General features: G+C 36.8%; 1 protein-coding gene across 1 annotated transcript in view; it reads left to right on the forward strand.

Annotated features, from left to right (window-relative positions):
• Positions 1-27,720, forward strand: part of LOC128639097 (phospholipase A2 inhibitor and Ly6/PLAUR domain-containing protein) — a 112,493-nt gene that overhangs the window by 46,201 nt on the left and 38,572 nt on the right. Inside the window, exons 2-4 of the mRNA XM_053691249.1 lie at positions 9,570-9,689; positions 20,066-20,215; positions 22,149-22,289. Coding sequence (XP_053547224.1) covers positions 9,570-9,689; positions 20,066-20,215; positions 22,149-22,289 — 411 coding nt within the window. The remainder of the gene's footprint in view (positions 1-9,569; positions 9,690-20,065; positions 20,216-22,148; positions 22,290-27,720) is intronic.

Consider the following 27,720-nt stretch of genomic DNA (forward strand, 5'->3'; position numbering starts at 1 on the left):
ATGTGAATCAGATTACATGTCTGCAAAAGGAGGTACCCTGTGCCCACAGTGAGATGGTCTGACCCCCTATTACTGTATATATATATATATAGTAACTATAGTAAGTTAGTGACATAGTCTGTAATCTGCCGGTGAGATGGCTGGCCTGACCCTACCCGTCAAGTACTTTATAAAGTGACCACAGTAGTCAGTGACATGGTCGACCCCCCATACTGTATATAGTGGTACTGTATAGTGACACTGTTTACCCCCTACCCCCCTATACTGTAGTAATAAGGTCTGTAATTTGCTGGTTCCACAAACATACACAAACACACATACATGCATAAATACACACACAGTCACATACATACACACACACACACCCTACACACACACATAAACACCAATGGGTAAAACAGAAACACTAACCCCTGTAGTCATGTCAAACTCACATGATATCAGTGCAGGCAGTGGTAGGTTAACGTTTTTTATTAAAAAAAAATTAATTTTTTTTTTTTTTTAAGCTGGGCCCCCACCCTCAGGGGCCCAGTTGCACCTGCGACCTCTGCACCCCCTGTAGTTTCACCCCTGAGTGTTAGCTAGCTTATGATCATTACGATCTGACAACTGTCAGATTATCCTCTGCCTATTCCTGTGACGAAGCGGCGTATCCGACGTGTCACGTTGTGATGACGTCACTACGTCACATGGAGCGATGGAGGTGTACGCGAGACCAGCACGGTCTCCATGGGCTAAGTATCTTCTATGTTTTTTAGTCACTTTAATTGGTATTAGATAGGTATATAAGGTGGGGATTGGTAGTGGGATGTTATGCATATTTTTCACTTGTATCATTTGACAAAGGGTCTGGTCCAGTTCCGAAACGTTATGACAATTTTGGAATAAATATCATGGATTATACCTGTATAAGTCCATTGAGTGCTTTCTTTATATGAATTTATATATATATATATATATATATATATATATGTATTTAAGTATTTGTTTTTTATTGTAAATACATATTTATACTAAACACAGACGATCAAAGAAAATGGTGTTGTATAGGAACCTATGGGAGCAGGGAGCTGTTACCGATTGCAACTTGCAGTGTATATACAGATATAAACCAAAAACAAATGTCCTCCTAAATAGGATTACAGCAGTAGGTGGATGCAGTGAGCAATACGGTACTCTATTTACCCAGTACTAATAGCCTATGCGGCTTCGAGCCTCAAACCCCATCAGCTAGATGACGAAAAGGAATTACAGGACCAATGTGTAATCACATATAAAATGGACCCTGCTTCCAGTCAATCGTATCTATATTGGGGAGGCTAATAGTTAATGGTAACCGTATATTGTGCTTAAAAATGTCCAAACTACTGTCATCTGCTTTATGCACTTGTTATTGTTGCATATCACCTGTAGTAATCACCCGTGATGATCGCTTGCATCGATGTAACCTATATCCAGCTGTTAAGTGCAGCGTGTGTCCTTGGCTTGTGCTCCGTATGATCATCTCCTGTGAAAAAACACTGTGCGGCTCCACTCTTTGTAAACTATACCATAGGTCCCGCCTCCAAACTCCTCACCATGGTCAAGGCTCTCTCTCACACGTGATGCAATTCCGGAACTTGAAGATAGTAATGGAGTCCCAGTACTCCACATAGAATAAGAAAAAAAGTCCAAAAAGTTCCAGGCAAAAATTATACTATAGAAATAGTAACAAATAAATCCAATGTCTCTCAGATAAGAATAAAACATATAGAAGTTTATTGGCATTTCATTAAAAAGTAGGCATACCTCATATTATACAAAAGGCTGAGCAATAAAAAGCAAAGTCTGACCAGTTTTGGTCAATCAGACCGTAGTCTTAGACATAAAATACAGATAACAGGTGCATGCTACTTAAAGCTACATCTCGTCTGTAATAGGTTGTTACTAAATTATGCTCACACCTATTTTAACCCTCAATGTGTCTATCATACATTTGAGATAAGGACACAATACTTATAAGATAAAATATAAGGATGATGAAAGAACTTATTTTAGATATAGACCTATAAGAAAAAAACATATATACATATATAATACCTATAAATATAGAGTATATAAAGAATATAATTTAGTGCAATATATTAATTAAACCATGACAAATATCCTGCCAATATAAATATATGTATCTGTAATTATATGTCTATAATAAAAATATAGTTGGTACATATGTATATACATAACTGATCAAATGCATATAAGGAACTACTAACATATACCTATGTACTCTGTAAAAGATAGCACTATGTATCCAGACCTGCTACTCATGAGTATATTATACTATATGATACAAGAAATCTTACTTGGTTAGGCAAGCTAAACTAAAGATACTTAGGAGATAAGATACCCATAAAGATAAGAATAAATGGGAACACTCAGTAGAAAATATAGTTACATCTTTCTTAACCTGTCACTCAAACATGTGTTATAGCAGGAAATAATGACATACAAAAATCCTTTCTGAAAAGAAATACAATTATAACTTACAAAAAGCAACACAATAATACAGTACTAATTGGCGCCTATGCTGACATATGATATAAAGTGCTAGGGAAAAATAATTAAGGATGTTTAGAAAAATTATATTTAAAAGTTATATATAAAAATATAAAAATAAATATATATATAAAACCTTAGCTCCTAATGTATAATTATAATAGTGTGTATCTTCCTAGTGCAATAGCATGGGAATCAATAACCTAATATAATAAAATATATATAGGGGATCACTTAGTAGGGTGGGACCAAATGTCATTCTACCCTACCTATGCCAGTAATTGATTATATCCAACTGAGTTGAATCCTGTGGGTAGCAGGCTACCGAGCTTGTGAATCCAGTAAATTTCTTGTCTGGATAAAATATGAAATTTATTACCCCCTCGCGAGGGGGTTCACAATTTGCTCAATAGCCTGCCACATATATATATATATATATATATATATATACACACACACACAAAATACAGGAACGGACCACACTCTCAGACCGACTGGATACACATCCTAAACCACTGTAAACTCCACAGGCCCATAGGGAAACTTACAAAAATGATCAACATAGCACACAGAAAACCTGGCACTACCAGCAGGCACACAGTAATGTGTGTGTTTTTCTAAGCACTATAGTCAAGAGGAAAGGGTTATCCTCATATAAATAAGGGCCTTTGGGTATAGTTATATAACTTTAATGTGCACATAAGGGCTCGCATAAACCTTTCCTCAAATAAATACACATTTATTCACACCAGGTGATCACTATTACCACGGCGATCAACCAGCTATTAAAACCTATATAGGTGCTTTATTTTAAAAAATATTATTCTTGGCTTTAAAACAAGGCATATTAATGGTCTCTAGGCCTTTCTGATGGCCTATTATATGCCATTATTTTAAAATATATATATTAACAATTTAATGAGCATGGTTGCAAACAATGGTGTAGTCAAGGCAAGAAGGGATTATCCTCATATAAATTAGGGCTTTTTGAGTATATTTATATCACTTTGATGTGCTTGTAGAGGCTCCCATGAGCCCCTACTCAAACTAATGCACATTTATTCAGCCAATATGATCACAGAAACCATAGTGATCACCTAGGAATTAAAACATATATAGGGGGAATATTTTAAGAGGAGTTTATGGGCTTTATAACAATGGGTCATGGGGCTCTTTATGCCTTTTTGAATGCATATAATAAGCATAAATATATTTTAATTTGTATGATTTAATTTTTTTTTATTTCTAAATTGTGTCTTAACTTTCAATTACATGCCTAAGACACACACCAGATTCCCTCGGCATTGCTTGGTCTGCTTGGCCACCTTGTTTGTGGGGATATGCAGGGGGGGGGGGTGCAATGAGAACTAAGTTCTTCCCCAAATGGCAACACTTATTGTCATTATCTGCACCAATGCATAGTGTGGATGATGACCATGAGTAATCATCCACAATTAAAGGGTTAAAACAGCTATCAGGGATAAAGGGTTATTTCCTAAAAGTTTCTAGTTCCACAGGGTCAGATTAACTTAATGTTATAGTATACCCTTTATCTGCTGTTCTCCCCACCAGAGGGTTAATTAATATTTGCCCAACAACCAGAAGTCCCCAAAACAAATAATTTTAGTTCAACTTTTTCTTAGGACCACAAAAATACATTCTCACTTCTACTCTTTTCCTGGGGCTGTATAACTAGTGCAGAGACTGCCGGTTTGCCATCCCTTGTCTAGGACACTAACATTTGTATGTAGGATAGCGTGGGTATGCTAAATCCCTCCCATAGTAGACTTCTAGGTGGGGACGGTATTGTTTGAGCTCTAAGCCGGTGGTACACTAAACCATTGACTTTTATGTTTTGGGTCATTATCCTGCTTGAGGACCCATGACCTGTGACTGAGACACAGCTTCCTGACACTGGGCAGTACGGCTCCAGAATGCTGTGATAGTCTTCTGGTTTCATAGTGCCCTGCATATATTTTAGGCGCCTTGCACCAGAAGAAGCAAATCAACCTCAAAACATTACTGAGTCAACTCTATGTTTCATGGTGGTGATTGTATTCTTTTCTTTGACAGCTTCTTTTTTTCCTTCTGTAGACATGGAGTTTTTATTTGCCAAAAAGTTTTTTTTTTTGTCTGTTTAAAGGACATTCTCCCAGAAGGACTGTGGCTTGTCAAAATATTTTTTTGTAAACTCCAGTCAGATTTTTTTGTGTTTCTCTCTTAAAATGCAAGGGTACCAATACTTAATAATGCAAGGGTACCAATATTTAAGAATCCTTTTAGAATGGTAGTGTTTTTTTTTCATATCTGGCTTTCTTATGTTAGAGGCTGATAAAACCTTCTGTCAGCAGCGGTTTTATGCTGTATTATTAATTAACTTTAGAGCACTGTGGGGGGAATTAACTTCTCCAGTACTTAAACCATTTACAAAAAAAAAAAAAAGTATCATTCTATATAGAATGTATTATTTAGTGTCCCTTTTAAAAGGTGGAAAACCCTCTTTGTTCCACGGAAATCTGTTGGTGCTCTACAAATAAATAATAATAATAATAATAATAAAAGTACAAGTACCCAAAACCAGCATTCCAAAATCCAGAATTATTCCAAAATCCATACTTTTTCATTAATATAAAAAAAAAATATTAAACATGACAATTTTTCCCCACCAGTAAGTCCCAACCTTCTCTGACTGCAAATACTTTTCTATATTTATTTAAATTACGTTTCTGATTACATTATTCTACTATCTTTCAAGAGTTGCAAAAGTATAAAACTACCTTTAGGTTACATTTGTAAGCTCTATTATTAAATAAAATTTGCCTAAATAACATGATATTGTCGTTTACACTAGATTCCATCCTCTCTTCAAGCTGTTCCATTTTACAGATACAAATATTAAAATATTCCAAAATCCACATTATTCAGAAATCAAAACCTTTTCTGGCCCCATGGAGTTTTAATAAAGGGTTTAGCAATAATACAAAAATAACATATGGCAAGGTATGGCAAAGCCCCTTCTAGTGAATAGTATATTAGGTAATCATTCTTTCTTTATGCTGATCACCTGCATCCTTGAGGGATTTTCCAAACACTTTCTTGGTACTTAGTAGTGAAGGTTATCACTAACTGCATTTTAAACATACACACTTGAACCAGGAGACCCCCTTATATAATTAGAAGCTGAATTATCCTCTAAGATAAGCTCCCTTGTCCTACATACACATGCAATGCAAAGTTTACAAAATGCTGCTTTATAATGATACATTTTAGAGTGAACATTATTAAACTAGTTTCAATGATGCATTAAAATATTGTAACTGTTAAAATTGCATTTATCCTATAATATAAAAGGCCAAGTGTGTTTGTCCGAAGCTGTCATGCGCAGTAGAGACAGCACGAGGACAAACACACCTGGCCTTACCTGACATGCTGTTTGTGGCGAAAGTGGGTGTGACTGGACGGGAGCATGGGCATGGCCGGAAGGAAGCATGGATGTGACTGGGCATGATCAGGGGCATGGTCGGATGTGTTGGGGGCGGGATCGGGCGTTGTCGGCGCTAGAGAGAGGGGAGAGAAATAGAAAGAGAGGGGGAGAGACAAAAAGAGATATGAAAGAGCTAAAGAGAGGGGGAAGAGCAGAAGAGAGGGGGGAAGTGCAGAAGAGAGGGGGGAGAGAGAGTAAAATGGAGGGGAAAGAGCAAAAGAGAGATAAAGAGAGGGGGAGAGAGAGAGCAAAAGAGAGGGAGAGAGAGAGCAATAGAGGGAGAGAAAGAGAAAAAGAGAGGGGGGAGAGAGAGAGCAAACGAGAGGGGGGAGAGAGAGCAATAGAGAGGGGAGAGAGAGAGCAAAAGAGAGGGATGGAGAGAGAGAGCAAAAGAGAGGGGAGAGAGACAAGGCAAAAGAAAGGGGGGAGAGAGGGGGAGAGAGAGAGCAAAAGAGAAGGATGGAGAGACAGAGCAAAAGAGAGGGGGGAGAGAGAGCATAAAAGAGAAGGGGGAGAGAGAGCGCAGAAGAGAGGGGGGAGAGAGAGCACAAAAGAGAGGGGAGAGAGAGAACGCAAAAGAGAGGGGGAGAGAGAGAGAGAACGCAAAAGAGAGGGGGAGAGAGAGCATGCAAAAGAGATGGGGGGGAGAGAGAGCATAAAAGAGAGGGGGGAGAGAGAGCGCAAAAGAGAGGGGGAGAGAGAGCAAAAGAGATGGGGAGAGAGAGAACAAAAGAGAGGGGGAGAGAGGGGGGAGAGAGAGAGCAAAAGAGAGGGGGAGAGAGAGAGCAAAAGAGAGGGATGGAGAGAGAGGAGCAAAAAAAAAAAAGGAGAGACAGACAGAAAAACAGAGAGGGGAGAGAGAGCACAAAAGAGGGGGAGAGAGAGAGCGCAAAAGAGAGGGGAAGAGAGAGTGCACAAAAGGGGGGAAAGAGAGCACAAAAGAGAGAGAACGCAAAAGAGAGGGGGAGAGAGTGCAAAAGAGAGGATGGAGAGAGTGCAAAAGAGAGGGTGGAGAGAAAGCAAAAGAGAGGGGGGGAGAGGGAGCAAAAGAGAGGTGGAGCGAGAGAGAGTGCAAAAGAGAGGAGGAGAGAGCGCAAAAGAGAGGGGGAGAGAGCACAAAAGAGAGGGGGAGAGAGCACAAAAGAGAGGGGGAGAGAGCACAAAAGAGAGGGGGAGAGAGAGCAAGGGGTGTGACTGCTGTACTGCAAAAAAAATGGCCCGTGTGAACGGGCTTTAGGACTAGTATACAATAATACAACACATGCAGTGGAGTGTTTAAAAAGCTTCCTGTTTTGTTTTGTTTTTTTACCTTTAGTTTTCTTTAGCATAATTGAGAAAACATTGATTGTAGACAATAGCTTGAGTATTATAAAGTTATATTTTTGAAGGTAAGTGCTATAGTTAGTGTAGGGCCTCCTATCCTGGAGTGCACCTAAGGGTTAAGGCCATTAGGATCTGAGTGTGCCTGTGTTAGTGTTGCAACTCTGTTGCAGTTAGGGAGGAAGAGCTTATATCTTACATTTTTAGGGAGAAGATGGAGATACCTTTTCCTCATTTTTCCAGTGGACTCCTGGAAGCTTCCTTGCTCTCCCTCCCTCCCCTTTTATGAAGGCTGGCTGGGGTATGATTAGTATTGTTTAAGGCCAGAAGAGGTTTAGTCGACCTATCTCTGTAAGTCCAAAGGCTATGTGAGAGGGTATGTGATGGCCTTTGTGGGAGGAGTGACAACCCCAGATATGAGCATTGGGGTACTCCTCCTTGGTTTTAGGCAGGTTAAAGAACTTCTTCAGATGTGCTTCTGTTTAGTACCATTGTAGCTAGGCTCTGCTTGATGTCAGAGGCCTGGGCCTGCAGCCATCTTTGAAGGGGTTAGGTAATTAGGTCCAATTGCCGCCACCTTGTTTAGTTACATTTAAGAAAGCATTAAACCTACTGGTTTTGTGTTTGAAAAAAAAAAAATACTGCCATGGGGTCTTTAACCTCCCATATTGTTTTTGTGTATTTATTTGGTGGTTTTATTTAGTTATGGTTAGTTAATTTATCACAGCTCAGGACATAAGACATTTGATCCCTTATGATATATTTTGAATCAGCTCATTCTTGCATGTTGCTTATTATGAATACAAAAAATCAACAAATTATCTACAAATTAAAATATATAGGGCCAAACTACAAGTGGGGCTCACTTTTTTATTTTTGCTTGCCACTAACTGGGCTCAAAGTAAAAAAAAATATTGTGGCTGGGTTAGCTCGCATATTACAAAATGAAAAGTAAAAAGTTAGAGCAAGCAAAAGACTCAGGCACGCTATATCGTGACCACGCTAATTTCTTCCCATAGACTAATATGGAGAGTGGTGGAAAAAAAAGACTAGTTATAGCTCACGCTCTAACCCAATCCTGTGTTAGATCAACCACTCTAAACCCGAAGGTGCGTTAAGAATACTTAATATTCCTATTTTCTTTACATAGGAGAACGTGCTTTTTTAAATAAATGTTTTTATATATATTTTGGATTTTTTGTTTTTAATATATATCTTTACCTACATATCTTTACGTATTTGAATATATATATATATATATATATATATATATATAAAAATAAATAAAAATAGATATATTGTATATACAGTATATATATATATATATATATATATATATATATATATATATATATATATATATATATTCTAAAGGAAAAGAATTCAGATATTCATATATACATTAAAATTATATTACACGTTTCGAGTTATTTGACTGGGAAGGGCTCAAAAGTGTATATATATATATATATATATATATATATATATATGTCTATAAATATGTACACTTGTGTATATATGTGTTTATATATGTATGTGTGCACATACACATTTACACCTATAAACACATAAAATATACATATACACACATATATAGACATATATATGCATATTTACACTCAAAATAAATATATATATATATATATATATATATATATATATATATATATATATATATATATATATATATACAGTTTATACACACACATTGGAGCCCTTTCCAGTCATACACTTCACCATATAACATATCCCTTTTAAAATCTTTTTATCAATATTAAAATTATATATTTTTATAAAAAATTGCATATATGAGTATAATCCTTTATTTTAATATGATTTTTTTCTAGCCCTTACACTTTACTTCATATCTCAAGTCATGCTAAATGTTCTAGCGCAGTTTCAGCTTTTGCCCGAGCGGAACCTTTAACTTTCAACTTGGAATGTGAGTGCTATTTAGCGCGGTTGCAATATCCATTGAAAGCATAGGGTGCGCTAGAGACCGTCTAACCCTTCACTGGTAAATGGAATTTACCACAGACTTGTAATATCAAGTTGTGCACTAATGTTAGCGAGGTACAGCTATACTGCTTATTGTGACCCGCACTACCAGCATGCCACTTGTAACCTGGCCCATAATTTGTCAGTCATGACAGTACAACTGTGTTTAAAAACAAGATAACTATATAACATGTTTTACAAGATATTTAACATTTTGTAAAATGTCTTCTAGGTTATTCTCTCTCCTGTAAACACTGCTTTAACAATACCGGCAACTATTGTTCAGGACCAGAACTTCCCTGTGATTCTAAAGAAGAAGTTTGCGTTTCAAGTTACACCAAAACCTCTGTAGGTAGGTTACAAAATTATCTATGTTTTAATGTAGGGCTATGATTAAATATTAAAGTGGCATTAAACTCAAAATCTATTACAAATGGATATAAACCACAATTTTTTTCTTTCATGATTCAGATAGAACATACAATTTTAAACAACTTTCCAATTTACTTTTATTATCAAATTTTCTTTATTTTCTTGTCATCCTTTGTTGAAAATCAAGCATGTAAGCTCAGGAGCGTGCACATGTCTGCAACACTACTGTATATCGCAGTAGTTTTGCAACAATGTTATACATTAGCAGGAACACTAGATGCCAGCACTTTTTCTTATCATGTAGTGCTTCAAGCATGTGCACGCTACCTACGTTGGTATCCTTTCAACAAAGAATAACATGAGAATGATGCAAATTTGATAATAGAAGTACATTTTAAACTTATTTTTTCCCCAAAAAAAGTCTAAATAATGGGAAAAACATGTTGTGTTTCATGTCCCTTTAACATAAAATGGTTAATTATGCACAGTGAAACAATTTTGCCATACACTTTCATTGCTTGATATGATATGATAAACAACATTCAAGGCATATCAAGGGGTGTGTCCATGGGATGTGCAACTATGCAAATTATGATAGGAAAAGGACAGTTATAAGTGTTATTCTTTAAAAAAAAAACATTTTTATGCAGACCTTTAAATCCTTTAGGGTCAGGTCTGGTGTAAAGTGATATCAGCTGCCATTGTTCTCAAGGTTTACATTAGAAAAATAGCGTTTCTGACTAAGTTCATTCACAATCCTTAGAATCACTTATTAAATGATTTATCTACAAAAATCCCCATAGACTTTAATGATGGTTTTCTATTAAAAATGATCAACTTCTGTGTTTCTTCACAACTTTAACAAAATGGTATAAAAGATTTTTCAGTTTTAAAGGGATATGAAACCCAAAAGTTTTACTTTGTGATTCAGACGGAGCATTCGATTTTTTAAAAAAAGTTTCCAATTTACTTTAATGATCAAACTTGCTTTGTTCCCATGTTATTCTTTGTTGAAAAGATACCTAGGTAGGGACTAGTAATGCCATCTAGAGTTCTTGTATATGGATAGCATTCTTGCAAAACTGCTGCCATAAAGTGTCCCAGACACGTGCACACTCATGGTCTTTTTTCAATAAACTATACCAAGAGAATGAAGACAATTTGATAATATAAGTACATTCGAAATTGCATGGTCTATCAGAATCATTTTTGGTTGTATGTCCCTTTAAATAGACAAGCTAATAGGTCTATAAATATTTTAAAACATATTTAATTTACATCTGCGTCACACTTCTGTGTTTAATAATTTAATTTTTTACTGTTTTAACAATAATAATATTTATAAAGTTATGAATAATTTATTACTTTAATATTTCATATTTTAAAATATATATATATATTTTAAATAGTTTCACAGTAAAAAAAGGTTTAATAACAAAAAACAAATACCTGTCTATATGAAGAAATCTGTTAGAAGAAGACATGATAACTATTACTATGGGGTCGATCACAATTCTTTAACAAATGCATAAAAGTATATTTCCTATAGACTTTAAGCCTTAAAGTTTAAAGGGACATAATACTCATATGCTAAATCACTTGAAACTGATGCAGTATAACTGTAAAAAGCTGACAGGAAAATATCACCTGAGCATCTCTATGTAAAAAAGGAAGATATTTTACCTCACAACTTCCTCAGCTCAGCAGAGTAAGTTCTGTGTAAAAAGTTATACTCAGCTGCTCCCAGCTGCAGGTAAAAATAAATAAAAAATGAAGAAATGAACAGCAGCCAATCAGCATCAGCAGTGCTGAGGTCATGAACTCTTACTGTGATCTCATGAGATTTGACTTAACTCTCATGAGATTTCATAGTAAGCTTCCTTTACCTGATTGGTGAAATAATATGAGAGTTCACGAGGCTCATCCTTTCAGCTGTCCCAGGACAGACACACTAAAATGCTGCTTAGAAATCCTTTACAATGGGAGGTGGCTACTGAGGAACTTTTGAGGTAAAATATCTTTCTTTTTTACATAGAGATGTTCAGGAGATATTTTCTAGTCAGCTTTTTACAGCTATACTGCATCACTTTCAAGTGTTTAAACATTTGGGTATTATAGCCCTTTAAGGGGGGTTTTCTGGTGAAAATCACTAGATACATATTTCTAAAGTATTGTGTATAAGTTCTATTTTTTTAATTTACTTTTTTATAGTTTTTATAGTGACATCCAAGTACAAACATTATGGTTTTATTATATTTTTTAATAACAGATAATATTATTTGTTAAAGGGATATGAACCCAAAACATTTTCTTTCATGATTCAGATAGAGCGCGCAATTTGAAACAACATTCTTATTTACTTCTATTATTATTATTTTTGTACACTTGGTATATTTTGATGAAAAGCAGGGACATATGCTTAGGGGCCGTCCATTTCTGGAGCACTATATGGCAGCAGTTTTGCAAGAATGTTATCCATTTGCAAGACCACTAGATGGCAGCACTATTCCCTGTCATGTAGTGCTCCAGATGCCTACCTAGATATCTCTTCAACACAGAATATCATGGGAACGAAGCAAATTTGATAATAGAAGTAAATTGGAAACTTTTTTTTAAAATGATATGTTCTGTCTAAATCACAAAATACATATTTTGGGGTTTCATATCCTTTTAATATAGACATGTTTTTGTTCTAAAAATGTTTTTGTTAAAATTACTGTTTATCATAGTTGTTTTTTTGTTTTTCTTTTAGTTAAGGGACGAAAAATAACTGACCAATGGGCAGGGTCACGTGTTCTGTGGGTGAGGCTGGTTGGCCATTAGACAGGGTCAGGTAGAGTTGGAGGAATTATGTACTGAGAGTGAGAGGTGGTAAAAGAATCAAATGGTGATGATAGTTGGGGAACACATGGGGAGCCAGTCATGTGCAAAACTTGTTTAATAGTAATTCTGCTGATATGACTTAGGTTTGGCTTTGGGAGGATGCTAATATTAATTAATAAACTCCCTATTTAACCTGGCATCTGCAAAATATATAAATATATTTTCCTCAAAGGAGAAAGTTCCTTCCAATATATAAAAACATTTTTATATAAGAAAGTACTAAAAGATCCCCTCACCCAGAGGAAACACCAGGGCTTAAGGAAACTATCCAAACTTACATAAATCAGTCAGATCGGAGGATTCAGGTAATAATAATTTACATTCTGAATTAGAATCTTCGAAGCAGAATATAACAGATTATTCTTTGTATGAATCTTGCTCAAATACTGTCCTTGAACAATATATTAGCAAAAAAGCCAGACACCATAAATAATATAAAACCTGAACCGAAGGCCGGTTCAAAAAAACATATTTGATGATGATCTAGGCCAGTGTTTCTCAACCGTGGTTCCCAAGTACCCTCAACAGTCCAGGATTTAATTATAGCTGAACTAGTGAACAGGTGAAATAATTAGCTGATGACTGAGAGCAGGTTAGTAAGCATGGTGTTACTGATCAGCTGATTACCTATGCAATGGTTCAGATATAATGAAAACCTGATCGGTTGGGGGTAATTGAGGACCGCGGTTGAGAAACACTAATCTAGGCAAGCTGATTTTCCCACATGGCAGTTTGTAGATAATCTGTCTCCAAGGGCAAAATCCTAAAGTTTCTCCTCTATTGCTTCATTCAAGCTGCAAAGCAAAGTTTTTGTAGAGGGTTATGTTCCCTAAATGCAGCTAAAGTGTTTTATTCAATAAGCCAAGTTACATTTCTTCATCTTACGTCATATCTTCTAAGTTGTGAAGCTAATTTTGGGAAATGTAGTCTGGAGCACAGAAGTGCATAAGGGTATGAAGCCCTGTTTGCCTGTTGGGGTGTCATATGATTCCACTATCAAATGTGTGCCTCTCTCTTTAACAAGGGGTGTGTTTACTTATATACACCTGTATAAAGAGACTTCCCTCATATCGTTCCTTGCTTGGTATTTCTAGTTTATTGCTGTGTGCATATGCACGAAACTATACCTACGCCATCCTAACTTAATACTGTGCTTGTTCGTACCTTATTAGCTTTTATTTGAACCATCTTCCTAACTCAGGAAATCACAAGGAGTTCTGTTCCTCCACTCTCAGCCTAACTAAGGTAATCTCTGTCAGCGTTCCACACGCTGTGTATCTCGCACTATCAGCTGACGTCTCCTACTCTGCACTCTGCCCTCCCAGCAGTCTCACTTGCAGTGACGTCACACGCCGAAGACTCAAAACGGACTACAACCCACTCGATCGACGGACTTCCAGGCTCCAGCTCCTACATGATTCAGAAGCAAGGTTATTGTTACTCACACCTGACATTAATACCAAGCCAACATCATGAATCCAGTAGATTTAGTCACTCATGTACAGACTTTAACTGAGAAAGTAGAAAGTATCACACAAGCACTTAACTCCCTCCAACATGAGAATACAACTCTTAGAACCTACATTAAAGAGGTAGCCGATAAACAAGTCTTGGCACATGTAAAAGAACCTAATGTTAACCCCCTGATATTTTTTCGGGTGATAGAAAACAGTTCAGGGAATTTAGAAACGCCTGTTATCTTTTATTCACCCTCAAACCTCAAACCTACACTACTGAACAAGTAAAGGTCCTCACCACAATATCCTATCTTAGAGGTGAACCTCGCATTTGGACAAACAGTTACTTTGAGTAAAATGACCCTATTTTACAATCCCTCGATACATTTTTTTTAACAATGTCTCAGTTATATGATGATCCCTACAAACAGCTTACCGCTGAAAATACAATGAGGTCATTGAAACAACTTAAAAAACCTGTAGAGGATTATATAACTGAGTTCAAGAGGTGGTCCAAAGATAGCGGTTGGAATGAATTGTCCTTAAGGAACCAGTTTAGACTGGGACTGTCAGATTCGCTCAAAGATGAATTAGCTAGGGTAGAACTTCCACAAACTTTAGAGGGGTTAATCAACCTAAGTATCAGCTTAGATAGACTATTAAGAGAACGTAGGTACGAATGTGGTTCATCAGACTACACACCCAGACGTACCTCTACATTAAGTACAACACCACAACTCGTTAGGCCAATCACAACCAACAACCCTGACGCTATGGATATTAGGTTCGTAAGAGGTCCCCTAAATACCCAAGAGAAGCTTCGCAGAAGAAATAACAATCTCTGTATGTATTGTGGAGCCAATCAACACACTGTCAAAGAATGTCCGATACTGGCCCGCCAGAAAAAGGGTAAGAAAAAATTAATCAATTCATGTTATAGCTTACATAGCTCTCAATCCACTCAATGTTTTCTACCACTTACTTTACAGTGGGACCACCAGAGACTACCTTCCAAGGCGATTATTGACTCAGGAGCTAGTGCAAATTATGTAGATCTCCAATACTCTACTGTAAATAAAATACCACTTATCAAAAAAACAACCCCAGTATCAGTAAGAGTTATTGATGGTAGTCAAATATCATCTGGTCCTATTCTCTACCACACAATCCCATTACTTGTTACTACATCCACCTCTCATACAGAATATATTACTTTCGATGTCATTACTTCACCCCTATATCCTCTGATATTGGGATACTCTTGGCTATGTCTTCATGATCCAGATATCACCTGGACTACTTCTACAGTTTGTTTTAATTTAGACTATTGTAAAGTTACTTGCATTCCCAGTCATCAGATTCTACATGAAAAACAGAATTACTTCCCTGGGTAATAGTTCAAGCCTCTGAGAAAGCTGTGCTAGCGGCGAAATGTACATCAGGCATTGTCTGTGTGCATGAGACTTGCTAATTTGTGTTTACCTGGGACCTCTCTAAGCTCATATTGATGTGGCAATTGCCTTCCTTAATCAGTCATTTACAAACCGTTTCCTCTCCTGCTCTAGATACCAGTATTGCTCAGATTAGGTAATGTTGTTGGGGGTCAATCCCCTTTTTAGATTAGCTTTAGAGCAATCTGTGTATTCTCTGAGCCCTGAGGGTTACGGTGTATTTGAACTATTACCCAGGGAAGTAATTCTGTTTTTGAAGTCTCACACACACAGTCCTGATCTGTTTCTTAATCTAAGTTTTAAATGTATGTCTCACATATTTATGTTATACATTTGGTACTATTTACAAAAATTTTTATTCTATCATTAGTAAAAGTTACGTTTTAATAACCAGTTCTTGACACAATCCGGTTTTCAATGCATACTGTTTCTATATAGTGTTTTGTGAGTGCTGGGTACTGTCAAACTTCTCTCTCTTTTTTGTACCTATATATCTATCAGACAGTCAGCACCCCCCTTCTCCTACACTTCACCAGTGATACTAACTGGTATATAATGAATACTGAATAGATTATATATCTACTATTATTTCAGCATACTATATTATGAAGGGGTTGATATTTGCTTAAACTAACACCGTTGCCACTATTTCCACTATAGTCTTCCTTATCCCAGATTACTATGTTTCCTCCCTTGTCCGAAGGTTTAACCACAATGTCTTCCCAAGAATTTATCTCTTGGAGTGCTTGTAATTCTTCCTTGCTTACATTGGCTTTGCCAGTTTCTCTTATTTTTAAAAAATCAGACATGACCATTTTGAGGAATACTTCGATTTGAGGGATCTTGTTTAGAGGAGTCATATATTGAGATTTGAGTTTAATCTTTTTATCCAAAAAGATTTCAGTTTCAGTAGAATTTCCTTCTTCATTCTCATTCCATAACTCAATGATTGTGTCAAGTGTTTTTAATTCATCAGTCAGATTATCATCGTGATTGGTATACATTTTTTTAAGGGCAAGTTTTCTACAAAAAAGATACAGATCTTTTATTAATTCAAACTTGTCAAGGTTAGGAGTGGGGGAAAATGATAGTCCTTTTGATAGAATTTGTTCATGTATTGGGGTCAAAATTTGGTTAGAGAGATTAATTATCTGCAGTCGGTCAGATAATTCGGTCTCTTGCCCCAATCGTCTCTCCTCCTGTAACCGTCCGTCCTGTACCCCCATTTGGCTCTGTCCCTTAAATTCCTGGTTCCCCCTTTGGCCTCTGCCCCTTCTGGTTTGTCTTTTATGGCCTTCTCGAGGTAATCTGTACCTCTCCCTAAAAAACTGTTCGATCTAGTTTGAGTCAGTATATTCTCAGAGTCACTGTCTTCAACTGCAGAGGATTCACAGTCTGATTGATTATTACTTAGGGATGGCGGTAGACTGTTTATGGGTCTCCGTCTAGCTTGTTTTTCATCCCAAGTAAATATTTTTCCCTTCTCAAAATCTTTTAAGTCTCTTTTCATTTTTGAGCACTTGGTCTGAATAATTTCTTTTTCTTTATTGTCTAGTTCATCCCGCATTTCTTTATATGCCTTCTTAAAATTGTCTAGATTCTCAAATTTCTGTAGCTTAATGTTAAAATCATTAATTTCTGTGTCTAATTCGGACATTACTTCGGTCTCATAATCAGACAAGATTGCTACCACCTCTGAACAGTTTATAAGGGCTTGCTCCCATCTATCTTTATAAGAGTCAATGTGGAATGAGAAGCTAGGAAATAAACGGACCCGTAAGCCCCTAGGTATTATATGTTGTGCTAGGTATTTGTCATAGGAACTCTTGTTCCAGAAGGACCTTGTATGTTTTTTAATGAGATAGCTTAGGGTTTTTAGTCCCTCTTCCCAATTGTTAATTTCAGTAGGTGTAGGAGTGTCATTATCACAAAAAGAAGCGAAAGTTTTATCAATATCTCGCATTCGTTGTTCCTGTCTGTTCCTGAAATCTTGTGACAAACTTGAGGACGTCATACTTAGGTATGCCCAATGTACGTAATAGTAAATATCCCAAAGAAACAACTGTCATAAACAGCAAAAACAATATGTTATATAATAAAGATAGGGATAGTGGTAATGGAAGTTGTATTTAATGATTCCCCGTCAAATATTAGCTTGCCACAATTTAACCAATAAAAGTAGTCACCCAAATTGGGGACAATAATACTAATATCTGATATAATGAGGTATAGACTAGTAATACCAGGGGAGGGTGCTCACTGTTCAACACATATGAACACATATCACTACCTAATTATAAATATACTATGTCATGTCAGGGGTCTATTTATCATCTCTATCAACTAATTTATATTAATATTTGTGAATTGAATGATATGTTGAATTTACCATCATTCTAACTAATGATGATATTTTGCTCTTCAACAAAGGATAATCTATTGAACAATTAAAAATGACAAATCACTTATATCACCTTGTTAATATATATATATTTTTATTTCTAATGATTTGAATAGTGACATGATGTGAAGAGTATAATCATTTGAGATTAAAAATTATCCGCTTGTGACTGAAATTGAATCCCCATAGAATCATAATCATTTGAGATTATAAAATGCTCCGTTTGTGACTGAAATAGAATCTCATTCCTATTACTATGTTTACAGTGTCTGATGTCAACCATGAATATACATAACACTAGAGAGCATATATGCTCTGCTTTCCGTTTTTGACAATCCGTTTTTGACAATTGCTTTGACACTTGTTTTGTTTTGTTGTAAGACCCACAGCCGCTCCCCCTATAAACTGTAATTTATCTCTGTTCCTGGTCATGTGACATTAACTGACCAATTATGGGAGGACACTCTCTATTGGTTCACACGGAGGTGTGAACTATCTACACGATTTGATTGGCTACTTGCCCTATATATGCTATGTGGCTACAGTCAGTCCGGTTAGCCTTTGAGAAAGCCAAGCCAGGCGAAATGTACATCAGGCACTCTTCCTACGGCTGTATCAACCACTAAGTGTAACTATACAAGTCGCATTTCACTAGTCAATGTGTTTATTATAACATATCTATAGAATCATATTACCTTTCATTAATCATATTTTTGGTTTAATTTGTGTTTGTGAACACTTCACTCTTGCCTATACAAATGGGTCTGTGTAATATGCTGAATGTATGGACTATGTGAATTTTGCTACCTACACTTCCCCTCTTAGTCACTATACTAATTTTGTCATAGGGAATATTTTGGACAGACCTACACCGGTCCAGTATTGCACTAGATAGTATAATTTTGTTTGAGGTCAATCCTTTTTTTTAGATAGATTTTGGTGCAATCCGTGAACCATTTTTTGGTGTATATCTGCCTAAAAATCCCTCCTCCTCTATTCTGAGTTTCTATGGTATACATTCTGGGGTCATTGTGGATATACAGTCGTTTATTATTTGTTTGTGTTTTAATCTAAGTATTAATCACTACTTATATAGTAGTTTTTTATCATTTTTTTTTGGAATAATAAATGTTAAGTTTTAATATTATATACCCACTGAATAGCCACTCATACTAGTCTCCCTTTACGAGTGCTCTACTTTCTGTTCGCTTGTCTCCTATTTTTTCTCTGTTTTGTTGAAAAGCCTGGACATAAGCTCAGGAGTGTGGAGGTGTCTGGAACACTAGTGGGCAGCACCTTTGCAAGAATGTATCCATTTGCAAGAGCACTAGATGGCAGCACTGTTTCCTGCCCTGCAGTGCTCCAGACAACTACCTAGGTATCTCTTCATCTGTAACAATGAATACTGTGGGAACCTTTAATTATGGCAGGGTAATGTTATGTACAAAACAAACTTTTTGAGTTACACGGTTATAAATTGAAAAGTTTTATCTAGGGCTGTGGAATTCCATAAGTGAAAAATAGTCCTAAATTGTGTTGAGAATTATAAAGAATTTGGATTGTGATCAGAACAAACAGGAATGGAGCATGTTAAGTAAAAGCAATTTTTTTGCAAAAGCTATCATAAAAAATGGCTTCTTATAGCCAATACAAATATTTGATTGTGATCATGTCAGCATAGAAAAGCGGCTCATCTGCAGCCGTTAACATGCAGATAATGAACAAACTATAGATTGTGATCAGCCCCATTACTTTGATATACTTAAATACATATAGGTCACAAACCTTTAGAAAAATGTATCTAATGTTTTCTCTAAATAAAAACACAATTTTTGTCTATGAGATTTTTTTTTAGATAAATCATTTGATATCTTTTTTTTAAAGGATTGTGATCAACCCTCAAATTTGGGGTTTGATTATAATCCCTTTGAAAATGTATTCAATGTTTTTCAATAGAAAGAAACACTATTAAAATCTATTTGGATCTTTGTACATAAATTATTTGATAAATTTTCCTAATGGATTTGTGATAAACCCCCTTAAGTCCTATGTCAAAGCTTTCACTCTTTTGTCTTTTCCATACTGTAATAAAAGCAACACAATCTAATTTTGATAAAATATGTTGTAGTGCTAAAGTTGCCATTTGCCATTGCTTTTTGTGTAGGTGGGATGGAGATCTCCAACATTTTTTTGCAACAATGTGACAACCGTGCTCTTTGCGCTCAATCTGCAAGTATCAGCTTTCCTGATGGCAGAGAAAGAACCAGTTACACCTGCTGTTTAAAGGATGGGTGCACTCCTCCTGTGCCTACATGTAAGTGCCTAACTGTATTTCATTCTATTTATACCCACCTATTCTTGCTGGTAAATAATACTTATGTGATAACTACAATCAGTGAGCTAGATTACAAGTGGAGTGCTAATCTGTTGAGCCCCCACAATCAGGCAAATTTGCCTGTTTGAGGGTGCACAATAAATAACCAGCATTACAAATGGCTGATTAATGCTACCGTAAGATTGTGGTAGCAATTAGCACTAAGAAAATTAACAAGAGATCACATCGCTGATTAATTTTCTAAATGTGCCCCAAATGCCCTCAAAATAGGGGGTCTTTTAGTTTTTTTATGGAAAAAAAATGTAGCTTTTTTTCCACAAAAAAATACTGTACTAAGCAGTTTCTAGTGGTTAAAAGTGGTGGGCATTTGGTGTTAGAAAAAAAAAGGCACTGAAAAGTGCCTTCACATTGCGGTCTAAGGGAACTGTGCGTTCTCAGTAAATGTATATGCTTAAAGCTATATATATATATATATATATATATATATATATATATATATACATATACTAGTCCTAAAGCCCGTTCACACGGGACATTTTTTGCAGTACAGCGGTCCCACCCCTTGCGCTCTCTCCCTCCCCCTCTCTTTTGCTTTCTCTCTCTCCCCCTCTCTTTTGAGCTTTCTCTCTTCCCCCTCTCTTTTGCGCTCTCTCTCTCCCCCCTCTCTTTTACGCTCTCTCTCTCCCCCTCTCTTTTGCGCTCTCTCTCTCCCCTCTCTTTTGCTCTCTCTCTCCCCCTCTATTTTGCTCTCTCTCTCCCCCTCTCTTTTGCTCTCTCTCTCTCCCCCCTCTCTTTTGAGCTCTCTCTCTCCCCCCTCTCTTTTGAGCTCTCTCTCCCCCCTCTCTTTTGCGCTCTCTCTCTCCCCCTCTCTTTTGTGCTCTCTCTCTCTCCCCCTCTCTTTTGCACTCTCTCTCTCTCTCCCCCCTCTCTTTTGTGCGCTCTCTCTCCCCCTCTCTTTTGCATTCTCTCTCTCCCCTCTCTTTTGCTCTCTCCCCCATCTCTTTTGTGCTCTCTCTCTCCCCCATCTCTTTTGCGCTCTCTCCCCCCTCTCTCTCCCCCTCTCTTTTGCGCTCTCTCCCCCTCTCTTTTGCGCTCTCTCCCCCCTCTCTCTCCCCCTCTCTTTTGCGCTCTCTCCCCCCTCTCTCTCTCCCTCTCTTTTGCGCTCTCACTCCCCCCTCTCTTTTGTGCTCTCTCTCCCCCCTCTCTTTTGCGCTCTCTCCCCCCTCTCTTTTGCTCTCTCTCCCCCCTCTATTTTGCGCTCTCTCCCCCCTCTTTTGCGCTCTCTCCCCCCTCTCTTTTGCGCTCTCTCCACCCCTCTCTTTTACGCTCTCTCCACCCCTCTCTTTTGCGCTCTTTCCCCCCTCTCTTTTGCGCTCTCTCCCCCCTCTCTTTTGCGCTCTCTCCCCCCTCTCTTTTGCGCTCTGTCCCCCCTCTTTTGCGCTCTCCCCCCTCTTTTGCATTCTCTTTCGCTCCCGCTCACGCCAGGCCACGCCCACTTCTTCCGCAGAGCGCAGATCAGCTAGGGACTCAAAGGCCAGGTGTGTTTGTCCTCGTGCTGTCTCTACTGCGCATGACAGCTTCGGACAAACACACTTGGCCTTTTATTATATAGGATATATATATATATATATATATATATACATACAGTATATATATCTCAAAGATGAAGGATCCACACTCACTGGACTTGTACAAAGTGAATCATGCTTTTAAATAAATAATTCCCAGTACAATTCCAGTGAGAAGGAGGCTTCGATTGGAAGCCTGCTCTGGTATTACTCTACTTGTAATCTAACCCTGTGTGAATATTCATTTTACATAAATGTAAATATAGCTCCTTTAAAGTGAATCTTTGTGTACAATGTACGATATACTGTTTATTTTATATATTTTTTCATTTTCTTCTCTGTAGTTCCAGTTGATAAAACTGAGGAGAATGGAGTAAGCTGTGTGAGCTGCATTGCTGTTAATGATAAAATGTGCACTTCTAAAGAGCTTATGAAATGTATAGGAAATGAGAACAAGTGTATCACTCAGGCCACTTTTATTTCAGGTAAAATCAGGACTGGCACGTTGTTTTAATATTTGATTGTTACCTCAAAATACTGCCGTTTATTCTGAGTTTATCCTTATGACAAAATCAGATAATAATTAAAAGGACAATATAGTGCAAAAATGGCATGCTATAATTAATTTGATCTATATACATTAAATATTTGTGATGGTCCCCTATGTGTTTAAACCCTGAAAGGGGGTTAAACACATAAGTAAAGTACCTACTCCAGAGCTATAGACTATCTTTTTTTCCTCCACCTGGGGGGTTCAAGGGGGAGCCCCCTTGTAAACCTCACTCCCCAAGGTTCACTTGTGATGGATGCCAGAGGAAACTTTACACTTATCTTGTCAATATTTAAACACCTAATAAAACTTTAAAAAATACATCCACATGTTATTCTCAGACTAATCTTTTTTTGAATGCTTCATCCAATCTAGCATTTATTTAGGGCTAGATTACAAGTGGAGTGCTAAATTATTGCACGCCGAAAAGGGCTCGATTACAAGGTAGCAATTAGCACTCAGAAAATTAACCAGAGATCCGATCTCTCGTGTATTTTTTAAAAGTGCTCCAAATTCCCTCAAAATAGAGGGTATTATAGTTTTTTATATATAAAAAAAAGTAGCATTATTTTTAATTAAAAAAATGCACTAGGTAGTTTTTGGGGTCTAAAGTTGGTGGGAGTGGGGTGTTAGAAAAAAAAAAAGGCACTGAAAAGTGCCTTTATATTGCGGTCCTGTGGGTTCCCAATAAATATATATATACAGTGGGGAAAAAAAGTATTTAGTCAGCCACCAATTGTGCAAGTTCTCCCACTTAAGAAGATGAGAGAGGCCTGTAATTTTCATCATAGGTATACCTCAACTATGAGAGACAAAATGTGGAAACAAATCCAGACAATCACATTATCTGATTTGGAAATAATTTATTTGCAAATTATGGTGGAAAATAAGTATTTGGTCAATATCAAAAGTTCATCTCAATACTTTGTTATATATCCTTTGTTGGCAGTGACAGAGGTCAAACGTTTTCTGTAAGTCTTCACAAGGTTGTCACACACTGTTGCTGGTATGTTGGCCCATTCCTGCATGCAGATCTCCTCTAGAGCAGTGATGTTTTGGGGCTGTCGCTGGGCAACACGGATTTTCAACTCCCTCCAAAGGTTTTCTATGGGGTTGAGAGCTGGAGACTGGCTAGGCCACTCCAGGAACATGAAATGCTTCTTACGAAGCCACTCCTTCATTGCCCAGGCGGTGTGTTTGGGATCATTGTCATGCTGAAAGACCCAGCCACATTTCATCTTCAATGCCCTTGCTGATGGAAGGAGGTTTGCACTCAAAATTTCACGATACATGGCCCCATTCATTCTTTCATGTACATGGATCAGTCGTCCTGTTCCCTTTGCAGAGAAAAAGCCCCAAAGCATGATGTTGCCACCCCCATGCTGCACAGTAGGTATGGTGTTCTCTCTCCTCCAAACAGGAGAAGTTGTGTTTCTACCAAACAGTTCTACTTTGGTTTCATCTGACCATATGACATTCTCCCAATCCGCTTCTGGATCATCCAAATGCTCTCTATAATACTTCAGACAAGCCCGGACATGTAGTGGCTTAAGCAGGGGGACACGTCTGGCACTGCAGGATCTGAGTCCCTGGCAGCGTAGTGTGTTACTGATGGTAGCCTTTGTTACATTGGTCCAGCTCTCTGCAGGTCATTCACTAGGTCCCCCCGTGTGGTTCTGGGATGTTTGCTCACCATTCTTGTGATCATTTTGACCCCACGGGGTGAGATCTTGCGTGGAGCCCCAGATCGAGGGAGATTATCAGTAGTCTTGTATGTCTTCCATTTTCTAATTATTGCTCCCACAGTTGATTTCTTCACACCAAGCTGCTTGCCTATTGCAGATTCAGTCTTCCCAGCCTGGTGCAGGTCTACAATTTTGTTTCTGGTGTCCTTCGACAGCTCTTTGGTCTTCACCATAGTGGAGTTTGGAGTGTGACTGTTTGAGGTTGTGGACAGGTGTCTTTTATACTGATAACAAGTTCAAACAGGTGCCATTAATACAGGTAATGAGTGGAGGACAGAGGAGCCTCTTAAAGAAGAAGATACAGGTCTGTGAGAGCCAGAAATCTTGCTTGTTTGTAGGTGACCAAATACTTATTTTCCACCATAATTTGCAAATACATTCTTTCCAAATCAGACAATGTGATTGTCTGGATTTGTTTCCACATTTTGTCTCTCATAGTTGAGGTATACCTATGATGAAAATTACAGGCCTCTCTCATCTTCTTAAGTGGGAGAACTTGCACAATTGGTGGCTGACTAAATACTTTTTTCCCCACTGTATATATGTATATGCTAATATACATATATATTTACGTGTTAATATGTGTATATACACATATTAACACATAAATATATGTATATACACATATTAACACATACATATATATGTATATACACATATTAACACATAAATATATGTATATACACATATTAACACATACATATATATGTATATACACATATTAACACATAAATATATATATGTATATACACATATTAACAAACACATAAATATATATGTATATACACATATTTACACATAAATATATATGTATATACACATATTAACACATACAGATATATGTATATACACATATTAACACATAAATATATATGTATATACACATATTAACACATAAATATATATGTATATACACATATTAACACATAAATATATATGTATATACACATATTAACACATACATATATATGTATATACACATATTAACACATAAATATATATGTATATACACATATTAACACATACATATATATGTATATAGTCATATACAAATATATTTAAAAATACTGCCCATCTCTGCCCTACTTACCACTTCATTGCGCGAGGTTCCATTGGAGCCTATTGAAACAGACTCTTGTGAGCACAATGCTTCCTAGCAATACGAAAGTGAGCTCGTGTTTGCAATGTGCTTTACTCAGTGGACCGCTAATATCGCTTGCACACAAGAGATATTTAGCGATTCACTCGTAATTTAGCCCTTAGTGTTTAATATCCATTTAACTATGGGGGTCAATCACAATCCTTTAGAAAAATGTATCAAATTATTTCTCCACAAAACTCCTCATAGATTGTGATCAGCCCACTTGTTCTTGTTTATGATAAAGGTTGATCTAGGCCCATTTTAGTGTATTTCATTCCACCATTTCGCTGCCAAATGCGATCCAATTAATAAAAATGTTTAACTTTTTCACAAACTTTGGGTTTCTCACTGAAATTATTTACATACACGTTATCCATATGGTACATATGATCTAGCACTGTCTAGCTGTTGTTCAAGATTTAAAAGCACTGAGATAAGGGGTAGCCTGTTAAGCTTAGAAAAATGTAAACTTAGAAGTTATAAAGTATATTAATATAACAATGTTGATTATGCAAAGCTGAAGAATGGGTAGTAAAAGGTGTTATCTATCTTTTTAAACAATAAGAAAATAAAGTAGACTGTCTCTTTAAACCCACAAAATAACCTTGATTTTGGGTTGTTTTGGAAGGTAACATTTTCAAGCTTCAGGAGTATTAAAGGAACACTGAACCCAAATTTTTTCTTTCGGGATTCAGATAGAACATGCAATTTTAATCAACTTTCTAATTTACATCTATTATAAATTTTTCTTCGTTCTCTTGCTTTCTTTATTTGAAAAAGAAGGCATCTAAGCTATTTTTTGGTTCAAAACCATGGAAAGCACTTGTTTATTGGTGGGTGAATTTATCCACCAAACAGCAAGAACAACCCAGTTTGTTCACCAAAAATGGGCCGGCATCTAAACTTACACTCTTGCATTTCAAATAAAGATACCAAGAGAATGAAGACAATTCAATAATAGTAGTCAATTAGAAAGTTGCTTAAAATGGCATGCTCTATCTGAATCACAAAAGAAAAAAATTGGGTTCAGTGTCCCTTTAAAAGCAGAAGCATTTCTGGATTGGGATCACTGTAAAAATACAATGACATACTTTGTCTATATAAATCAATCAGCTAGATTACGAGTTTTGCGGTATGAGTGAAAAAGCAGTGTTAAGGCTCTTTTTCACTACCGCTGGTATTACGAGTTTTGCAGGTTTAGCTGCACCGCACACTTTTTTGGCCGTAACCAAACTTAACTACCACAGCTTTCAAAAAGTCCTTTTTCAATGGGACTTCCACAGCGCCGGTATTACGAGTCTGCCTGGGAGGCCTAAAAGTGAGCGGCACAGCCAATACCGTCAAGATCCATAACGTAAACTGAAAGTCAGTAGCTATGGGTTTTATACTACAACGCCGTAACATAAAACTCATAACTAAAGTGCTAAAAAGTACACTAACACCCATAAACTACCTATTAACCCCTATACCGAGGCCCTCCCGCATCGTAAACACTATAATAAAAATATTAACCCCTAATCTGCTGCTCCGGACATCGCCGCCACCAGACTAAACTGCCGTACTCCCTCATCGCAAACACTAGTTAAATATTATTAACCCCTACTCTGCCGCCCCTAACATCGCCACCACCTAACTACATTTATTAACCCCTAATCTTCCGCCCCCAACGTCGCCGCCACTATACTAAAGTTATTAACCCCTAAGTCTAACCCTAACACCCACTAACTTAAATATAATTAAAATAAATCTAAATAAAACCTACTATTAATAACTAAATAATTCCTATTTAAAACTAAATACTTACATGTAAAATAAACCCTAAGCTAGCTACAATATAACTAATAGTTACATTGTATCTAGCTTAGGTTTTATTTTTATTTCACAGTTAAGTTTCTATTTATTTTAACTAGGTAGACTAGTTAGTAAATAGTTATTAACTATTTACTAACTACCTAGCTAAAATAAATACACATTTACCTGTAAAATAAAACCTAACCTGAGTTACACTAACACCTAACCTTAGACTACAATTAAATAAATGACATTAATTAAATACAATTAACTAAATTACAAAAACAAACAAACAGTAAATTACACAAAATAAAAACGAAATGATCAAATATTTAAACTAATTACACCTAATCTAATAGCCCTATGGAAATAAAAAAGCCCCCCCCCCCCAAAAAAAAAAACAAAAAAAAAACCTAGCCTAAACCAAACTGACAATAGCCCTTAAAAGGGCCTTTTGCGGGGCATTGCCTCAAAGAAATCCGCTCTTTTACCTGTTAAAAAAATACAAACAACCCCCCAACAGTAAAACCCACCACCCACACAACCAAACCCCCCAAATAAAATCCTAATTAAAAAACCTAAGCTCCCCATTGCCCTGAAAAGGGCATTTGTATGGGAATTGCCCTTAAAAGGGCATTTAGCTCTTTTTAAGCCCAAACCCTAAGCTAAAAATAAAACACACCCAATAA

Source organism: Bombina bombina, chromosome 8 (genome assembly GCF_027579735.1).
Source record: "Bombina bombina isolate aBomBom1 chromosome 8, aBomBom1.pri, whole genome shotgun sequence".
NCBI lineage: Eukaryota > Metazoa > Chordata > Amphibia > Anura > Bombinatoridae > Bombina > Bombina bombina.